Genomic DNA, 18,383 nt, shown 5'->3' with positions numbered 1-18,383 from the left:
TAAATATGAAAGCTGGAGACGCCACTGGAAGTGATCATGAAACCAGCTTTATCAGGAACATAATCAGGGATTATAAGATAAAGAATCTGCATATTCAGTAAGTGACTAAATCAGCTGCTAAAAGTGTATACAATTTCGAGTTTAATATCACTTTGAGGCAGTCCAGGCAAAATGATTGGGCTGCCCTAATGCAGCACACCTTAACACTCAAGATGCATTGCGTTTATATGCGCTTGTGTTGCAGCCCATAATTTGAATCCAGCCAAAATGTATTTTTTTAATGCAACTAGTGTAAATACCTGAATTTATGTTAATATCAGCCATTTAATACCCCTTTATAGTAGCACTGGGAGAGGGAAGATAAGCTAAAGCCTCATACACACGATCAGATTTTCCGCAAAGCGTAGGACTTTTGTCCGAAGGGCGTCAGCCAGCAATTTGTCTTCCATACAAACGGCACACCATTGTCGGCCAACAAACATGAAACTACAGGGTTTTTCAGCTCTTTAGCGCCACCCTTTGGGCACCTTCTGCTAATGTCGTGTTTGGTGAGCATTGATTTCGAGCATGCATGTTTGTACTTTGGACTTTTGTCTGACGTACACACGCTTGGAAAATCCCAAAACAAACGATTGTCCACAGAATTTTTTTTACATTTTTTTTTTATGTCACAATGTAGAGAATAATATTTCCTATCATCTGTGCCCAGTCTTGCCACACATAGTTAATCCAGCTCTGAGCAATCCTCTTTTTATTGTTCAGGGAAATAAAACAGACTAACAGAGAAAAACCAAAGTCCTTGCTTGAGTGACAGGTCATTTACATATCTCGTGCACTGCTTGCAGACATGCACAGCTCCCCTCTTCCCTCCAGCTCTATGTATATTATGATGGCTGTTGCATTTTCTCATGGCACTGAACTGTGACTCACCCCATATTTTGAAAACATTTAACCACTTAAGCCCCGGACCAATATGCTGGCTAAAGACCCAAGGTGTTTTTACAGTACGGGACTGTGTCGATTTAACAGACAATTGCGCGGTCGTGCGACGTGGCTCCCAAACAAAATTGGCGTCCTTTTTTCCCCACAAATAGAGCTTTCTTTTGGTGGTATTTGATCACATCTGCGTTTTTTTATTTTTGCGCTATAAACAAAAATAGAGCGACAATTTTGAAAAAAATTCAATATTTTTTACTTTTTCCTATAATAAATATCCCCCAAAAATATATATAATTTTTTTTCCCCTCAGTTTAGGCCGATACGTATTCTTCTACCTATTTTTGGTTAAAAAAATCGCAATAATCGTTTATCGGTTGGTTTGCGCAAAATTTATAGCGTTTACAAAATAGGGGATAGTTTTATTGCATTTTTTATTTTATTTTATTTTTTACTACTAATGGCGGCGATCAGCGATTTTTTTCGTGACTGCGACATTATGGCGGACACTTCTGACACATTTTTGGGACCATTGTCATTTTCACAGCAAAAATGCATTTAAATTGCATTCTTTATTGTGAAAATGACAGTTGCAGTTTGGGAGTTAACCACAGGGGGCGCTGTAGGAGTTAGGCTTCACTTTGTGAGTGTTTACAACTGTAGGGGGGTGTGGTTGTAGGTGTGACGTCATCGATCGTGTCTCCCCTATAAAGGGGATGACGCGATCGATACGCCGCCACAGTGAAGCACGGGAAAGCCGTGTTTACACACGGCTCTCCCCGTTCTTCAGCTCCGGGGACCGATTGCCGCACTCGAGCGGCGATCGGGTCCGCGGGACCCGCGGTCCCGGAGCTTCGGACCGGGTCGCGGGAGCGCGCCGAGGGCGCGCGCCCGCGACCCATGGCTGGGTACAAGTACAGGACGTATATATACGTGCTTGTGCCCAGCCGCGCCATTCTGCCGACGTATATGTGCAGGAGGCGGTCCTTAAGTGGTTAATCAAAACACAGGGGAGGGGATGTGAATTGTGCACTTTTTTTCAGAAGCAAGGACTTTGGTTTTTATCTGGAAGTCTGTTGTATTTCATTGAAAAATAAAAGAGGATTGCTCAGAGCTGGATTAACTCTGTGTGGCAAGACTGGGCACAGATGATAGGAAATCTTATACTCTACATTGTGACATAAAAAAATAAATTCAAAAATAAGTTTCCCTTTATGTATTTTAACTGTGTATATGGCTGCTGGCCTGGAGCTCAAAAGAAAAGGTATCGTACCTCTCCATGTCTCCTTCCTTCCCTTTGTTCCAGTGCTTCAGCCAACGGCAGTTAATTCCACACTTCTGGAAATGTTGTCTGCCAGCTTCACCCACTCCATGCTGGTACCTTCCTCCAACCCCAATGTCACTTTTGAGTCATGTACTAACATAGGGGTCAGAAGATGAAACTTGTGTGCAGTGGGGGACACAGGAATGCCGTTCAAGGAGTATTGAACTTTTTCTCTATCTCCTCCTCTGCTCTGCAGCAGTTGCGTTTATTTATGCTACCCTCACCAGAACATCCGGGCAATCTGTCATAAAGCGCTTTTGCACCACCGACTGGTGTTATATGTGTGCTTCACAAACAAATAGTAATAAATAATTAAATAAATAAAGAGACTGCCTGATATGCATTTGTATTATTCATTTATTCTAACAATGTTTTAATTATATGTTGCAGTTTTCCCAACTCATAGCTGCTTATAAAACGATGGGAGCCGAAAAATTTCCATTAATTGATCAGACATACTATCCCAACCACAAGGAAATGGTAAGTGTAACGGCAGTTTCTACATTACGTGTCATTGATAATATTTCACATGTGTAATGAGCCATATTGTCATCTAGTAGTAGTATATTTATATATATTTAGGGCTAGATTCAAATAGATTCGTTTATCTTTATGCCCGGCGTAACGTATCTCAGATACGTTACGCCGCCGTAATTTAGGGCGCAAGTTCTGTATTCAGAAAGAACTTGCGCCCTTAGTTATGGCGGCGTAACGTATCTGTGTCGGCGTAAGCCCGCTTAATTCAAATGTGGATGATGTGGGCGTGTTTTATGTATATTAACTGTGACCCCGCATATTGCGCCGTTCGTGAAGAAATCCCAGTGCGCATGCTCGAAAATACGCCGCAAAACGTCATTGCTTTCGACGTGAACGTAAATTACGTACACCCCTATTCGCGAACGACTTACATTAAACATATTCCACATAGAGTCATTGTTAGTATAAAGTGGTTTTTATTGTAGCACTTGACATATTATACAATAATTTGGAATGTAATATCATTATACATATAGGATAAAGAAATAATTTATAATGCAGTATGGAGCGGTAGGGAGGGTTTGTAATAAATGTATTTTCACTACACAGAAGGAAAAATGATTATGCATAATACAGATTATAGTGATGATTGACTAACTAATACTGTATATAAATTCTGTCATATACAGAATAAATCATGAAGTGTTCAATGGTACTTATGAATACAAAGCTGTATGGCATGTAATCGGCTTAGAGAACATTGGCAGAAAAATAAAAATGATATTAGATGAAGACCATGGCGCAGCACATTATTTTAATGTAATATAACAGTAAGAGCAAGCTTATACACTAAAACATTCAATGTAACATGCATACAATGGCATAACATTTAAGCAAACAACAAGTAAATAAATAAAGGATGTGGCATAAAAGAGGCCTCATTATCTTACCTTCATTTTATATTATATATCAACAAGTCCTTTGTTATTATCTTCTAAGGGGCAGATCCACAAAGATCTGCCCCGGCGCAGCGTATCTGAGATACGCTACGCCGCCGTAACTTACTTTTGTTTGCTTCGAATCCAGAAAGAATTTGCGCCGTAAGATACGGCGGCGTAGTCTATCTCTCGCGGCGTAATGGCGCGTAATTCAAATCGGCGAGTAGGGGGCGTATTTCATTTAAATGAAGTGCGTCCCCGCGCCGAACGAACTGCGCATGCGCCATCCCTAAATTTCCCGCCGTGCATTGCGCTAAATGATGTCGCAAGGACGTCATTGTTTTGAAGTGGACGTAAATTACGTCCATCCCGATTCACGGACGACTTACACAAACAAATTTTTTTTTTAAATTATACGCGGGAACGACGGCCATACTTAACATTGCGTACGCCACCATATAGCAGCTTTAACCATACGCCGGAAAAAGTCGAACGCAAACGACGTAAAAAAATGCGCCGGCCGGACGTACGTTCGTGGATCGCCGTAACTAGCTAATTTGCATACTCGACGCGGAATTCGACGGAAACGCCACCTAGCGGCCGCCGAAAAATTGCATCTAAGATCCGACGGCGTACTTAGACGTACGCCTGTCGGATCGATCCGAGATGCCGTCGTATCTTGTTTTGCAGATACAAAACAAAGATACGACGCGCAAAATTTGAAATTACGCGGCGTATCAAGAGATACGCCGGCGTAATTCTTTTGTGGATCTGCCCTATAGATTTTATGAAAAATACAGTATGTTGCAGAAATATTTAGGTGCCCCAGAGTGGAGCTTTTAGCTATGATCTTAATCCAGTAAAAATGTATTTGTGGAACTAGAATGGGTTTATGCTTGGAAATTGATACACTTAAAGCGGAGTTCCGGCCACAATTTCACTTTTTAAATATAAATACCCCTGTAATACACAAGCTTAATGTATTCTAGTAAAGTTAGTCTGTAAACTAAGGTCCGTTTTGTTAGGTTGTTACAGCATTTAGACACTTTATAAAATAGAAATTGACTGGGGCCATCTTAAGTGTGGGCATCATGAAGCCAGACTGTATGACATCCTGGATTTCAGCCTTGCAGATCTCGCACATGCTCAGTGCTGCACAAGCAGTGTGAGATCAGGTTTCAGCACCTGTGCTGTCCAAGTCACATGATTCTTTGAGACTGGGGAGTGCACAGACTCCTGGAAAGTTACACCCACTACATTCCCAGGAGTCTGTGCGGTGTAGGCTAGGAAGCTTAAGCACCTAGGTGCAGGAAGTGGGAAGATTAACTATTCTGCCTAGCAACAACACTTTGAAGGCATCTAAAAAAAAAATTTTTTTCGTAAAGGACTAATGACATTTTTTTAAAACTACTGATGTAATGTTATATTTATGGGTGGAACTCCACTTTAAGCCCTGTGCACACGATCGGATATCTGATGGAATCTAGTCCGATGGATTTTTTCGTCGGATATCTGATGAAGCTGACCTTCATCAGTCTTGCCTACACACCATCAGTCAAAAATCTGACAGTGTCCAAAAACGGTGACGTAAAACACTACCACGTGCTGAGAAAAATTAAGTTCAATGCTTCCGACCATGTGTCGATTTGATTCTGAGCATGCATGGATTTTTGACCGATGAACTTCCACGCAAACGATCGTTTTTTTATCCATAGGAAAATTTTAAAACATGTACTATTTTTTTTTCACCGATGGAAAACAAACCGATGGGGCCCACACATGATCGGTTTGTCAGATGAAAACGGTCCAGCGGTCCGTTTTCATCGGACAAACCGATCGTGTGTACAGTGCTTTAGGGCTTATTTACACTTGCTCTGGCTTCAACACACGTTAACGGCTAGTTTATACTTTGTTAAAGCTCTCTGAACACTAGGCAAAGCCCCTGTCACTAAATAAAATGGTTAGCATACAGTCCTGTTTACACCTTGCTTTTTCTTTGCTTCAGCTTTGTTTAAAAAATTATACCCTATGTAGCTTTAGTGGTGCTTCAAAGCATTTTTAAAGCCTCCATAGAAGTCTATGGCAAAGCTGACTTGAATCCCAATACCAATACATTTCAAAGTAAAGATAGTGTACTCGGAGGCATGCCCAGATTAAGGACTTCTTTCTCATTATTGGAAAATATGCCCATTGATCACTGAGAGGCCTTACATCCACAGTTTGTTATTACAACCTTTTAGCCCAGACATAGGGTATATGCTAACCATAAGGCTGCATTCACACCTGAGCGTTTTGTCACCTGAAACGCAACGCTCAAAAACGCTAGAGGAGAAAAAATACATTATTCCCTATGGAGATGGTTCACATCTCCACTCCAAAACGCCTGACGCCGAACGCCTGAAGCTCAAACAAGTTCCGAATCGGGCGGCTTGGGCGTTTTTGAGTGTTTCTATTTCCCATAGAAAGTAATGGAAACGCTTGATTCAAGCGACTAGCGCGACAACGAGCGTTTGCTACGGGCGTTTTGTCGCTTTAATCAATAGAACATTTCACCCAGGCAGAAGATAAGAAAAATCTACCCACATAGCAACAAGTGATGAAAAGAGGATAATTTTTCCTATTGGCTAAATAAAAAACATCGAAGTACAAAAACGTCAGACGACACTGTATGCAAACGCGCAAATAAGCATGAATCCGCGCGACAAAACGCCGGAAAAAAACGCCGGAAAAAACTACCGAACGACCTACGCTCAGGTGTGAATGCAGCCTTAAACTGAGAGCCTAAGGCCCCGTACACATGAGTGGATCTCCGCTGGAAACGGTCCGCTGGACCGTTTCCAGCGGAGTTTTCCTCCTCCGGATTTGGATCCTATGGCTTGTACTCACCATCGGATCAAAATCCGCGCGGAATTCATCCGCGGTGACGTGTCGCGCCGTCGCCGCGTCATCATCGACGTGCGCGACGCTGGAAGGTAAGTACTTCCACGCATGCGTCGAATCATTACGACGCATGCGAGGGAGGGGAGCGGACGGATTGATCCGGTGAGTCTGTACAGACCACCGGATCAATCCGCTGGACCCGATTCAAGCGGATAGATTTCTTAGCATGCTAAGAAATTTATATCCGCTTGAAATCGATCGGCCAGAGAAATCTCCGCGGATAAATATCCGCTAGGCCGTACAGACGACCGGATTTGTCCGCTGGAACTGATCCGCGGATCAATCCCAGCGGATAGATCCGGTCGTGTGTACGGGGCCCCAGATTGGTCTAAAATTCAAAGAACTGCTGGCTTATTTTTAATGTTGGCGCCATGTTTGCTTTTCCAAAATTTGGGAAAACAATGTAGAAATGCATGAAGTTGGTGCCTGTAACAATTGGAACAATGATTACTTTTAGTCAGGGAGGCTGAATGATGGCCTGTTGGGTCGCCTTGAGGACTGGAGTTAAGAAGCACTGCTGTATATACATTTCAAGTGTGCATTTATCTGTTTGACTGAACTTCAACCTTAATAGCATTCACTGTTGTGAAAGAAAATCATTAAGGTAATAAAAAAATAATTCACAGTGTTTGCTAAAATATATGAACATTTTTGAGTAAAAATGTATACCATGAACAGCAGGGCCATTCTTACCACATTTCTTGGCTGAAAAAAGTCCCATTGACTAAAAAGTTCCTTAGGAAGTATGACTTGCATTATATTGTATTTACCCTGCAGGGTAATATACTGTATTCTCTGGTTTTGTTTTGTATTGCCCTTCCATGTGCTCCTTGCTGCAAAGACCAGTTATAGGTGGGGGCAGTGGCCATTTGTTTGTACTGTTGGAATACTGGTGAGGGGGGCACACTGGACACCTTTGCTGCCATAGTGCTGTGTGCTGGATGTCCAGTGTGCCTTTAAAGAGATGTGGGCTCCTTCCAGGCTCACCTGCCCTCTGCCTATCCATTATAACACATGTGACTCCACTGTGGAGGCTCTCAAAGTTTAGAGTTAGGGCTGCAGAAAATATCGGGGTGCTTTGACGGTTCTCTGTAGCTTACGCTTGTATTTGCAAATGTGTGCAGACTAAACCCCTGTTTTTAATGCATACTGTTAGACAGAAAAATGTGGTTGTTTGCAGACTGGTCGGTAAGTTGAGCTGGGAATTTCTCTGATCTTGTTTTGCATGAGTTGTCCTTCCATATGCTCCTTGCTGCAAAGGACAGTGTATATGCGAGGGCAGTGCCATTTGTTTGTAAAGCCCTAATATAGTCAGTGCAAGCTGTAATGTGTGCAAGTAACTACTGTTGTGAAGACATTAAGGCCCTGTACACACGATCGAACATGTCTGCTGAAACTGGTCCGCAGACCAGTTTCAGCGGACAGATCCGACCGTGTGTACAGCCTAGCAGACAGGTTTCCAGCAGACAAAAGTTTTAAAGCATGCTTTAAAACTTGTCTGCTGGAAACCCGTCCGTCCGACATGTCCGCTGGTTAGTACACCTAACCAGCGGACAGAAATCTCCCGCATGCGTCGAATGGATTTGACGCATGCGTGGAAGTATTTTACTTCCTGGTTTGGTGACGTGGCGGCATCAACGTCACCGCCACGTCACCACGCTGTCTGTCCGCGGGGATTTCAGTTTGATGGTGTGTACAGCCATCAGACCAAAATCTCCCAGCAGACATGTCCGATGAAAACGATCCACGGACCGTTTTCATCGGACATGTTCTATCATGTGTACAGGGCCTAAGATGTTTCTATTTGACCTAGTTTTTTTTTTAATCCTTCATTGAGCCTCTGGATACAAGACGTGTGTTCTTATAGGTGCAGTGTGCCCCGCCTTGACTATCACTTTGGATTTCTGTTTCGTGCTGTGTTGGTAATGGATAGAACTAGGCATGTCAGTTTGTCCTTTCTTGCTTTTATGCCCTTTCTTGAGAGCTTGGCTAGTAGGCAGAGAGAATATCTACATAGTTTTTTTTTTACACCTTTGGTGTGAAGTTTCAGATCAGTAATCAATTAAATGGGTAATTCTGCCTTTTCACCTAAAAATGAAATACAGTGTATATACTCCCAACACCCTCCCTGCTCTTCTGTTTCCCATTGCACTTACCGTATATGCGGTGGCAGGAATCATCCGTTGCCAAAGTCTGTCTGATTCATACACTCATAAACTCGAAATTTTAGATGTAAAGGTGTAATTACCCAAGAAGGTGTTGTTAGAACAGGATGATGACAACCCAATTTTTCCAGACCCAGGGAGAATGCTTAGGCTATTGATGATTACACAAATGGATCTCAGGTGTATCCCCAAGAGTGTAGTTAGAAAAGTACACCTTGCAATGACATTTTTATTTGCTTGGGACAATAAAATGTAAAAAAAAAAACAGATTAAAGATTAGGGGCCAAATTCATGAAGACTTACGGCGGGCGTATCAGTAGATACGCCGTCGTAAGTCCGAATCCCCGCGGTCGTATATTTAAGCGTATTCTCAAACTGGGAGATACGCTTAAATGTTGCTAAGATACGACCGGCGTAAGTCTCCTACGCCGTCGTATCTTAGCTGCATATTTACGCTGGCTGCTAGGGGCGTGTAAGCTGATTTACGGCTAGAATATGTAAATCAGCTAGATACGCCTATTCACGAACGTACGCCCGGCCGTCGCAGTAAAGATATGCCGTTTACGTAAGGCGTTTTCAGGCGTAAAGATAAACCACCAAAAAGATGTAGCCAATGTTAAGTATGGACGTCGGAACCGCATCAAATTTTTCACGTTTTATGTCGTTTACGTAAGTCGTCCGTGAATGGGGCTGGGTGTAAGTTACGTTCACGTCAAAACCAATGAGTCTTTGCGGCGTAATTTGGAGCATGCGCACTGGGATACGTCCACGGACGGCGCATGCGCCGTTCGTTAGAAACGCCAAATACGTGGGGTCACGAGTATTTAGCATAGAACACGCCCCCAACCAGCCTATTTTGAATTAGGCGGGCTAACGCCGGCCGGCCCAGTTACACTACGCCGCCGTAAGTTAGAGCGCAACTTCTTTGTGAATACAGGACCTGCCGCTCTAACTTACGGGGGCGTAGTGTATCTGAGATATGCTACGCCCACCTATAGATAGGCACATCTCTTTGAATCTAGCCCTAGCTGTGTTACTTACATAACTACCATAGAAAAGGAAGAACTCATGGTATAGAGGGCACAGCTAAAGCCGAGGGCACACACGATCGGAATTTCCGATGGAAAAAGTCAGACTGACTTTTTCCATTGGAAATTCCGACCGTTTTTCCGACTTTTTTCCAAGGAATTCCATCGGAGTTTAGATAGAGAACAAGTTCTCTTTTACTCCGATGGAATTCCGATGTGAGTTTGGCCGGGCAAAAGCCTGATCGTGTGTACGGGGCATTAGAGAAGAGATGCCATAGGAGTCCACAGGTTATGGTTTAACATAAGATGCAAGACATCAAAACATACTGATGATATCTATATTACGGAAAGAAGAACAGTATAACATGAGAAGGATACAATAAAAGGCAGAAGTTTGGAAGCTATGTGTACAATAAATAAGGAATGCACTTTGTTGTGTGACATATCGTTACCTTAGAAAAATGGTAGCTTTAATGCTGTACTCCAGGAAACCTAAAAATTCTCCCTTGTAGTTGGGCTGCACTCTTCACTGTTATCTACTTGTTTAGGTTGAGGGGCATGGGAAAGAAGCTTTACTTTCCCAATCATAGGCTCCTGCAGGCTGCTCTGTGCTGCTAGACACGTTTCTGGTGCCTCTTCTCACCCATGGTTCAGCAGTCTAAAGTCCTGATCTCATCAAGATTGATGCAAAGCCCATAACCCTGATTTAGGTGTTAGGATGCTGAGAGACAGTCCATTGCTGTAGCTCGGGAGAGCGACGTCTGCTGGGGAAGCAGAGGATCAGGTAAATTGAATTGCTTTGGACATGTGGCAGCCAAGAGACAGTCCACTGCCAGAGCATGGAAGAGCGCCATCTTTGGATAAGCAGAGGACTGGGTAAGTAAAATTGGTTTTACTATGTCCTAGACTAAATGATCAGTTAACCTTTTGCAGTGCAGGTGCAGCCCCACTGCAAGGGAGACTTTTGGAGTTTAACTTAAAAGAGTATACATACTATTAATAGAGTGCCTCCCAAAGGACCCCCATGTTTCTCTGGGCAAACAATTGGGTTTTACTATAGACCTCAACTCATAGCTTTGCTAGGTTATAGCGGTTAGTAGCACACAAATTTGATGCACAATTCACAATATAAATCAATTAAAAATCTTCTGCAAGTTATTGTGGTGATTTCTTATGTGCCATTGTCACATATGCACAGTAACGTTCTGGTACCCTCCAGCACATGCTATAAATGAAAGTGGTATTATAGCAGACCGTGCAATAAAATGCAAGGTCTGCTTATGTTGCAAACTCCCATCCCCTGAAAAAATTATTTAGTAAAAGCAATAGGGTGATAAAACATTTGCAGAAATACTGTATGTAGCAAATACCTATCTCAAACCCCAGTTTCTGGACACTTCCTGTAGGCATCAAGCACATAGCTAGGCCTTGACGCTTAATCCTGGTAAAGCTCAGGATCCTACAAGGTGCTCTAAGAATGTACAGGGGTGCATTCTTGTGGGATATGGGGTCCTCAGATTTCCAAGGATTCTGCTGGAATATTCGCAGTGATATTACCTTTGCCTAAGCAAATGTGCTGGAAGCCAAAGTAGGTTATGTATTTTTTTACGCTTTTCTTTCATTACGTTTTCTATTGCTTTAACTTAGAACTCTTATTTCAGTGGATGGGGCCTGCAAAATATAAGGAATTAGATTTGTTTTGCTTTAAGGCCCTGGAAACTAGAACTGAAGGAAGCCAGAATCTGAGGTTTGTAGTTTTAATTCTTGAAAGGGGATAATTTTTTTTTTGGGGGGGGGGGGGGTACTGTTTTACAAACAATTTAAAGAATAACTTAAGGCAAAACTTATTTTTTTTTTTTTTTTTTGGATAGAGTGGAGAGGGATTAGAATACCTGTTGAATTTGTATAGCTCTTTTTGTTTGTTCTGTTTACTATTATAATTAGGGTTATAGTGAAACCCAAATGTTGGGTTGTCATCTGAAAGGGAAAACAGGACTATGAGTAAATCTTCCAATGGAAACATTTCTGATGGCCCTGGTGGCAACTAGTGATTTTCTCACCCTGGAGGGATTTCCTCTGACTTTCTCTTTTTTGCTATGGGAAAGAAATGGAGAAAAAAATCTTCCCAATGGGATAAAGATGGCCCTTTAAAGATAGGATCCCTGAACTTTCTAAGCAAAGGGCCAGTTTACTGTCCTTCATGCTGTAGGGGGGCTGGGACTATGGCCAGTGGGAGTAGAAAATCCCCCCGGCATCAGTGGGCATAAACAATGGCCCATCATTGGTTTATAATGAGAGGCCCAATAATTGGTATCAATGGAAATACCAGTACCATTGATGGTGTCAATTAGCGGAATGGCATCTCATTATTGGTGCCAGTTGATGGAATAGTGCGATAAAGGGCCAGATAAAGGCAAGCAAATGGCCACATCCTGCCCCCGAGCCACAGTTTGGAGACCACTGCTTTAAAGCAACAGAATTCTTGAAAAAATAATAATATTGTATTGATGTATTCAGCAAAGTAAGACAAAAGAACAGTAGTGTGCTGCAATCACTACCAACCAGGAGTTCAGATTTCAGCACCCTATGCCAACCAAGAATCTACAACCCTTTTAGAGCTTAATTTTGATTGCCGAATATGGGTTACAGCACAAATTTGTTCTCTGAATTGCTTAAAATGTTTGGTAATACTCTTTCCACTGTATACACACATCATCGAGAACACCAGAACAAAATAAGGTACCATATTTTCCGGCGTATAAGACGACTGGGCGTATAAGACGGCCGGGCGTATAAGACGACCTCCCTAATTTTCCAATGAAAACATTGTTTTGGGCTAAACTCGCCGTATAAGACTACCCCCTACCTCACACGGGGATGCAGCCTTGTAGCTCCGATCCAAACCCAATGTCTGAAGGCAGCTCTGGAAGACTTGGATGCAGGTCCATCCTCTGTCCATCCTCTGTCCATCCTCTCTTCATGGTAGAGGTGAGCAGGCACTGCAGCAGATCCCCTTAGCTTCTCTCCTGATGGCTCTGGTCTTGGCAGGCTGAGAGCTCAAACCCCATCTATAGGTCTGCACTCTCCTCTCTCCTGGCTCAATTTGCCCAGAGAACGGTGACACTTCCTCCTCTAGGTGCAGCCACTTTTGGTATCAATCGAAGTCCACAGTCTATTTGCCTCCATTGGCAAGCACAGTGCAGAAAAAGGTGACATTCATTGCAGTATGCACTGAGCCAATCCCGGCGGGCGATGCACTCTGTTGCTGAATACAGAGCTTGTTAAGCCTGCTCGGATTGGCAGAGGCTTGTGACATCATCAGCCCGCACCGCTCTGATCCGAGCAGGCTTAACAAGCTCTGTATTCAGCAACAGAATGCATCGCCCGCCGGGATTGGCTGAGCGGAGTATACTGCATGTAACAGTATTACAGCGCACCCGGCGGGCTTCACATCCATCTGGCGGCCTCTGCACCTGGCATATAAGACGACCCCCGTTCTTTGGCAGTGTAATTAAGGTGTAAAAGGTCATCGTATACACCGGAAAATACGGTATGAAAATGTACTGCTAAAGTCGACTTGACACAACGGCAGCCATTGTGGGGAAAGAGACAATATTCGGTCTGTGTATTTATTAAGATGCAGTGACACCAAAGAGACACAGAGTGGCAACCTGACAGGTCCTCTTTAATTATTTGAAATTACACCATAAATATACATAGCAAAATTACAAATCAATTACAAAATTACAAATCAACAAATGTTTATCTGCTGTCAGGAAACAGGTTTTAACATAGATTATATACTATAAACTTTGAATAGTGTAAAAACAATTACAGCTTACTGGGTCATAATAGGTAAAAATTAATAAACCTACATCTGAAGACATTTTATTACAATATAAATTTAACCATCCAATATATTTTAACGAGGTGACTCTACACAACTAGATAAACAGGACATCCAATATCTTTGTTTACTTTTCTTTATAGTTTTATTTATTTTGCTTTGGAAAGACCAGGTACTATTGAAGGCTAAGTCCTTATACTGGCTTTTTATATTACTTGGCAGTGAGAACTCTGTTGAATATATATATATATATATATATATATATATATATATATATATATATATATATATATATATATATATATATATATATATATACAAATAGGTAGCTGCGCCAACCCTAATACAAAAAATATTTCACTGAATCACTTTATATATACTGTATTTATCGGCGTATAACACGCACAGGCATATAATACGCGCCCTAACTTTAAGGCCTCGTACACGCGACCGAACATGTCTGCTGAAACTGGTCCGCGGACATGTTCGGTCGTCTGTACGGCCGACCGGATAATTTTCCGGCGGATCAGACAGGTTTCCAGCGGAAAAATGTTTCTTAGCATGTCCGTCGGACATGTTCGGTCGTCTGTACGACTCACCGGACATGTTCGCTCGGCCGAAAGCCCTCGCATGCGTCGAAGTGATTCGACGCATGCGTGGAAGCATTGATCTTCCAGGGTCGCGCACGTCGCCGCGTCATCGTTGCGGTGATGCCACGGCCACGTCACCGCATTCGCTGTCCGCGGGAAATTTGGTCTGATGGTGTGTACAGCCATCAGACCAAAATCCGCCAGCAGACATGTCTGATGAAAAACGGTCCGTCGTGTGTACGAGGGATGTTTCAGGAAAAAACTTTCCACGGCCCCCTGCGTATAACACACAGGCACAGTTTACCCTCTATTTTCAGGGTAAAAAAGTGAGTGTTATACACCAATAAATAAAGTAAATCACTTTGTATGCCTTTTTTTTTGAGAATGAATGAATATAGTGAATATATTGAGCACATTGATATGAGATTGGTTGGAAAAGTCACTTAATAATATAGATTGATTGAGTATTGTGGATATATTTATTATCTATTTTGCACGTTAATGTGATATATATTATTGTATTAGGGTGGGCGCAGCTACCTATTTGTATATTTATTTAAAAAAATGTTATACTATAAATAGTGGAAAACTGTGGCCACAGCAAACCTCACATTTAGAACATTTTCATCTAAAATCACTGAGAATTATTGTTTTGCGCCGGTGACACACATTACACAGTGATAGCTCTATCCTCTAGCTGGATTTGTGCAGCTATTTTGAGAATTCTGTCTTTTGCATTTACCATTTTATTACTAGTCAGGTATGCAGATAAACACTGGATTTCCTTGAAGTGTAGAATGAATACACTAAACCCCCAATTTTTGGGGTGTGACCTTCATCTCTGTCCCCACTCATCGTCTGCACAGGGAGTGAAGGTAAATCTCTATGATGAAGGCATAGGTAGTAGTAAATACACAGATTCTTAAGCCTCGTACACACGATCAGTCCATCCGATGAGAACGGTCTGATGGACAGTTGTGATAGGTTAACCGATGAAGCTGACTGATGGTCCGTCGTGCCTACACACCATCGGTTAAAAAACTGATCCTGTCAGAACGCAGTGACGTAAAACACTTGCGTCGACTTGATTCTGAGCATGCGTGGATTTTTAACCGATGGTTGTGCCTACTAACGATCGTTTTTTTCCCATCGGTTAGGAATCCATAGGTTAAATTTAAAGCAAGTTGGCTTTTTTTTAATCTATGGTTAAATAACCTATGGGGCCCACACACGATCGGTTTGGACCAATGAAAATGGTCCATCAGACCGTTGTCCTCTGGTTAACCTATCGTGTGTACGAGGCCTAACCCTTCCCACTCTATCTATCACTAAAAACAGTTGTCTGGAATTGAGCTTTAAAGTATATTAATGAAAAACATAGGGGAAGGATGAAACTCCTATCAGGTTTTAAAATGATGCCTGGGTTTTTTTGGGAGATTGCTCCTTAATTTATGTCCCATACATACAACAGGAAGTAAGAGAAAACATTTTTAAAAGCAGTTTCTGTAGCACAGGTGGCCTAATTCAAGTTCCTTGTGGCGACTGTCAAATTTTGGATTTACCATTCACTGTCTGGTGATGATGATCACCAGGACAAACAGGGTAATTTTCTCAAGATAAAAAACCTTCTGTCTTTACAACCCCTTTAACTTTTAGGCACTGAAATTAAAGACGCTCCTATGGTGCATTTGTTGCTCTTTCTACACTACACACTCCTTCACCAAGTGCAGAAATCTCATGCAGGAAGCACTTAGACCAGTGCTTCTTAATTCCAGCCCTCAAGGCGCACCAACAGGTCATGTTTTCAGGATTTCCTCAGAGAAAAAGGCTGTGGTAATTACTAAGACAGTGAAACTGATCAAATCACCTGTGCAAAATAATGGAAAGCCTGAAAACATGATCTGTCGGTGTGCCTTAAGAAATGAAATTGAGAAACACTGGCTTAGATAATGGTAAGCAGGACAAATAGAGAGGATGAATCTCCTTAACAGGGGCACAGACAGCAATACAAACTGACAAGCTATGTGGACAAGCTGATGGACTTATAGTGATTCAGCCAGTTTCCAAGCTCTAGTAGCAGGATAGTGTGTCCACCCTCCCTAAGGTTTCACTGGAGCATGTACGTAGTTACATTGTAACTACCATATCCTTTTTTGTGGTGGTTTTCGAAAGCTTCTCTGTTTTTTTCTATTTTCTGTTTTTTCTTTCCCTGTCCTGTTTTTCATTGCAGAATCACATAAAAGGTTCTGTTACCTCCCACCCTGGTCCAGTTTATTATTTTGTACTGTGTTTTTGGGTACCGTACACATTATCTTTCCATTGCACTGCTTTAATCTCTTTTTCGTGACTCATTGACTGTATGACATATTATGGAAAGTCTTTTACATGTATGTTCTTATGTATGTTTGTACCCTGGTATTTGTCTGGCTGACTAATCCCTCTGCTCTCTTTCCAAAACAAAAAAAGTTTTGTCTTTAGTTTTTAGTTATACTTTAAACAGAACTCTAGATGTTGCGGCAAAAAAGCAAACGGAGGACAAAGTACTAGTCATCGGTATTACCCGTGGACCCTGCATATGGTCTTTTCCCCATGCCTTGCCCTGCCTTGTTCTGTGTTTCTGTGTGAAGGTGGCCGTGTTCTTAGAGGTACAGAGTCTTGCTTCCAAATGTCAGAGCCTCCAGCAAGGAGAGCAGTGGGCAGCATAGTAATGACATCACTAAATCCCACACCAAATCCCCAGATACTGTTAGACAGAGGCATCAGTGCCTTAGATCTCACAATGCAGATATACAGGTTTGAGGCTGTAGGCACAAGAGAAATTCAAGGCAAAATGTACACTTTTCAGGTTACTGCTTAGACATAATAACCATTTCTAAATGTCCCCTATAACATAACAAATCTTCACTTTATCAAGCCACTTTAAGTAGCTTACTGCTGACCAGTAAGCAAACATGCAAATCACAATGTCCATCTTTACATATGTATTGGGTAGTTGTTGATACTGTAGCTGTTTAAAAGGCTACCAGTCCCCACCCACTGCTTTAGAAGGTTAGTTAAATTAAGTTTTGCTATATACTTCAGAAAAGATGATGCGTTTACACCTCCCCACACACACATAAATGCTTTACACCAGTCAAGATCCAGTGTTCATCTGCAATGTTGACAAGCTTCTACTACACTCAAGCGGGAAAACCTTAGGCCTTAAATACATATAGGAGAAATATAAAAAGCTAGTGAGGAATTTTTGCCTCCTGTACCCATTTACTCATGAAATACTAGTTCTGGGTAAGCTTACCCTTGAACAAAGCTCCTGAACATACTGTTCCACCCAAAGCCAACCCTGACAATTACAGATTACATGTTTGTGCAATTCATTGTGTCGTGTGTTCCACAGCCTCATGCTGATTGGTAGAACCAACTGAATCTGTTTTGTTGGAAATGTTGAATGACTAAGGATGATTTGTGTAGGATGGTGAAGTTGGATACCACATGCAGGAGTCATCTTTCCGTTGGATACATGCAAGGTTTTGTGATTCGAATCCATTTGGACCAGTTTCATACAACGAGAAGTTCAAAATGCACTCGTTTGGTGCACTGGTACCACAAGATTCTGAATAACAAGTCGTAATCTAAGAGAAAACCATTGCAAGCAAATCTGTTATTTACTTTCTTAATTTACAAACATAAAGCAAATAAATTAATGTCATTGTATAACTCCTATTCAGCTGCTACATAGACTGTGGAGAAGTTTTGTATTTAATAAAACCTTTCCTGAGAGGTGCTAAGCTACCATGGTTGGCATCGGATTCTATAAATGCCTCTTGCTTAGCTATCATGTAATGATTCAATACCCCACATTGTATGTCTGTCTTTGAGTGATACTTAACTCCAGTTTTTCCTTCTAACACACGTCAGACCTTTGTGAAACTACATAAAATATATCTCTTATCCATCATGTATATGGTATTGATTCAAAATAAAACCCAGAGCATTAGATTAATTTTAATATTTTTTCTCTTCTGTCCATCTCCAGGTTATCTCAGAGACTAATCTTTCTGACCATGTCTTTTTACACTACACTTACTAACAATTCTTTACAGAATAAATTTAAAATGTAACTTACAAAATCGAACATATC

General features: G+C 41.8%; 2 protein-coding genes across 2 annotated transcripts in view; one reads left to right on the top strand and one right to left on the bottom strand.

Annotated features, from left to right (window-relative positions):
• Window positions 1–18,383, top strand: part of SYN2 (synapsin II) — a 393,026-nt gene that overhangs the window by 256,780 nt on the left and 117,863 nt on the right. The window contains exon 5 of the mRNA XM_040359324.1: window positions 2,651–2,740. Coding sequence (XP_040215258.1) covers window positions 2,651–2,740 — 90 coding nt within the window. The remainder of the gene's footprint in view (window positions 1–2,650; window positions 2,741–18,383) is intronic.
• The window catches only part of TIMP4 (TIMP metallopeptidase inhibitor 4), a 42,386-nt gene continuing 40,421 nt past the window's right edge, over window positions 16,419–18,383 (bottom strand). The window contains exon 5 of the mRNA XM_040359325.1: window positions 16,419–17,874. Coding sequence (XP_040215259.1) covers window positions 17,695–17,874 — 180 coding nt within the window. The 3' untranslated portion in view covers window positions 16,419–17,694. The remainder of the gene's footprint in view (window positions 17,875–18,383) is intronic.

This window comes from Rana temporaria, chromosome 7 (genome assembly GCF_905171775.1).
Source record: "Rana temporaria chromosome 7, aRanTem1.1, whole genome shotgun sequence".
NCBI classification, from domain to species: domain Eukaryota; kingdom Metazoa; phylum Chordata; class Amphibia; order Anura; family Ranidae; genus Rana; species Rana temporaria.
Note: the sequence above shows the minus strand (reverse complement) of the source record. Positions and strands in the feature narration are given on the sequence as shown.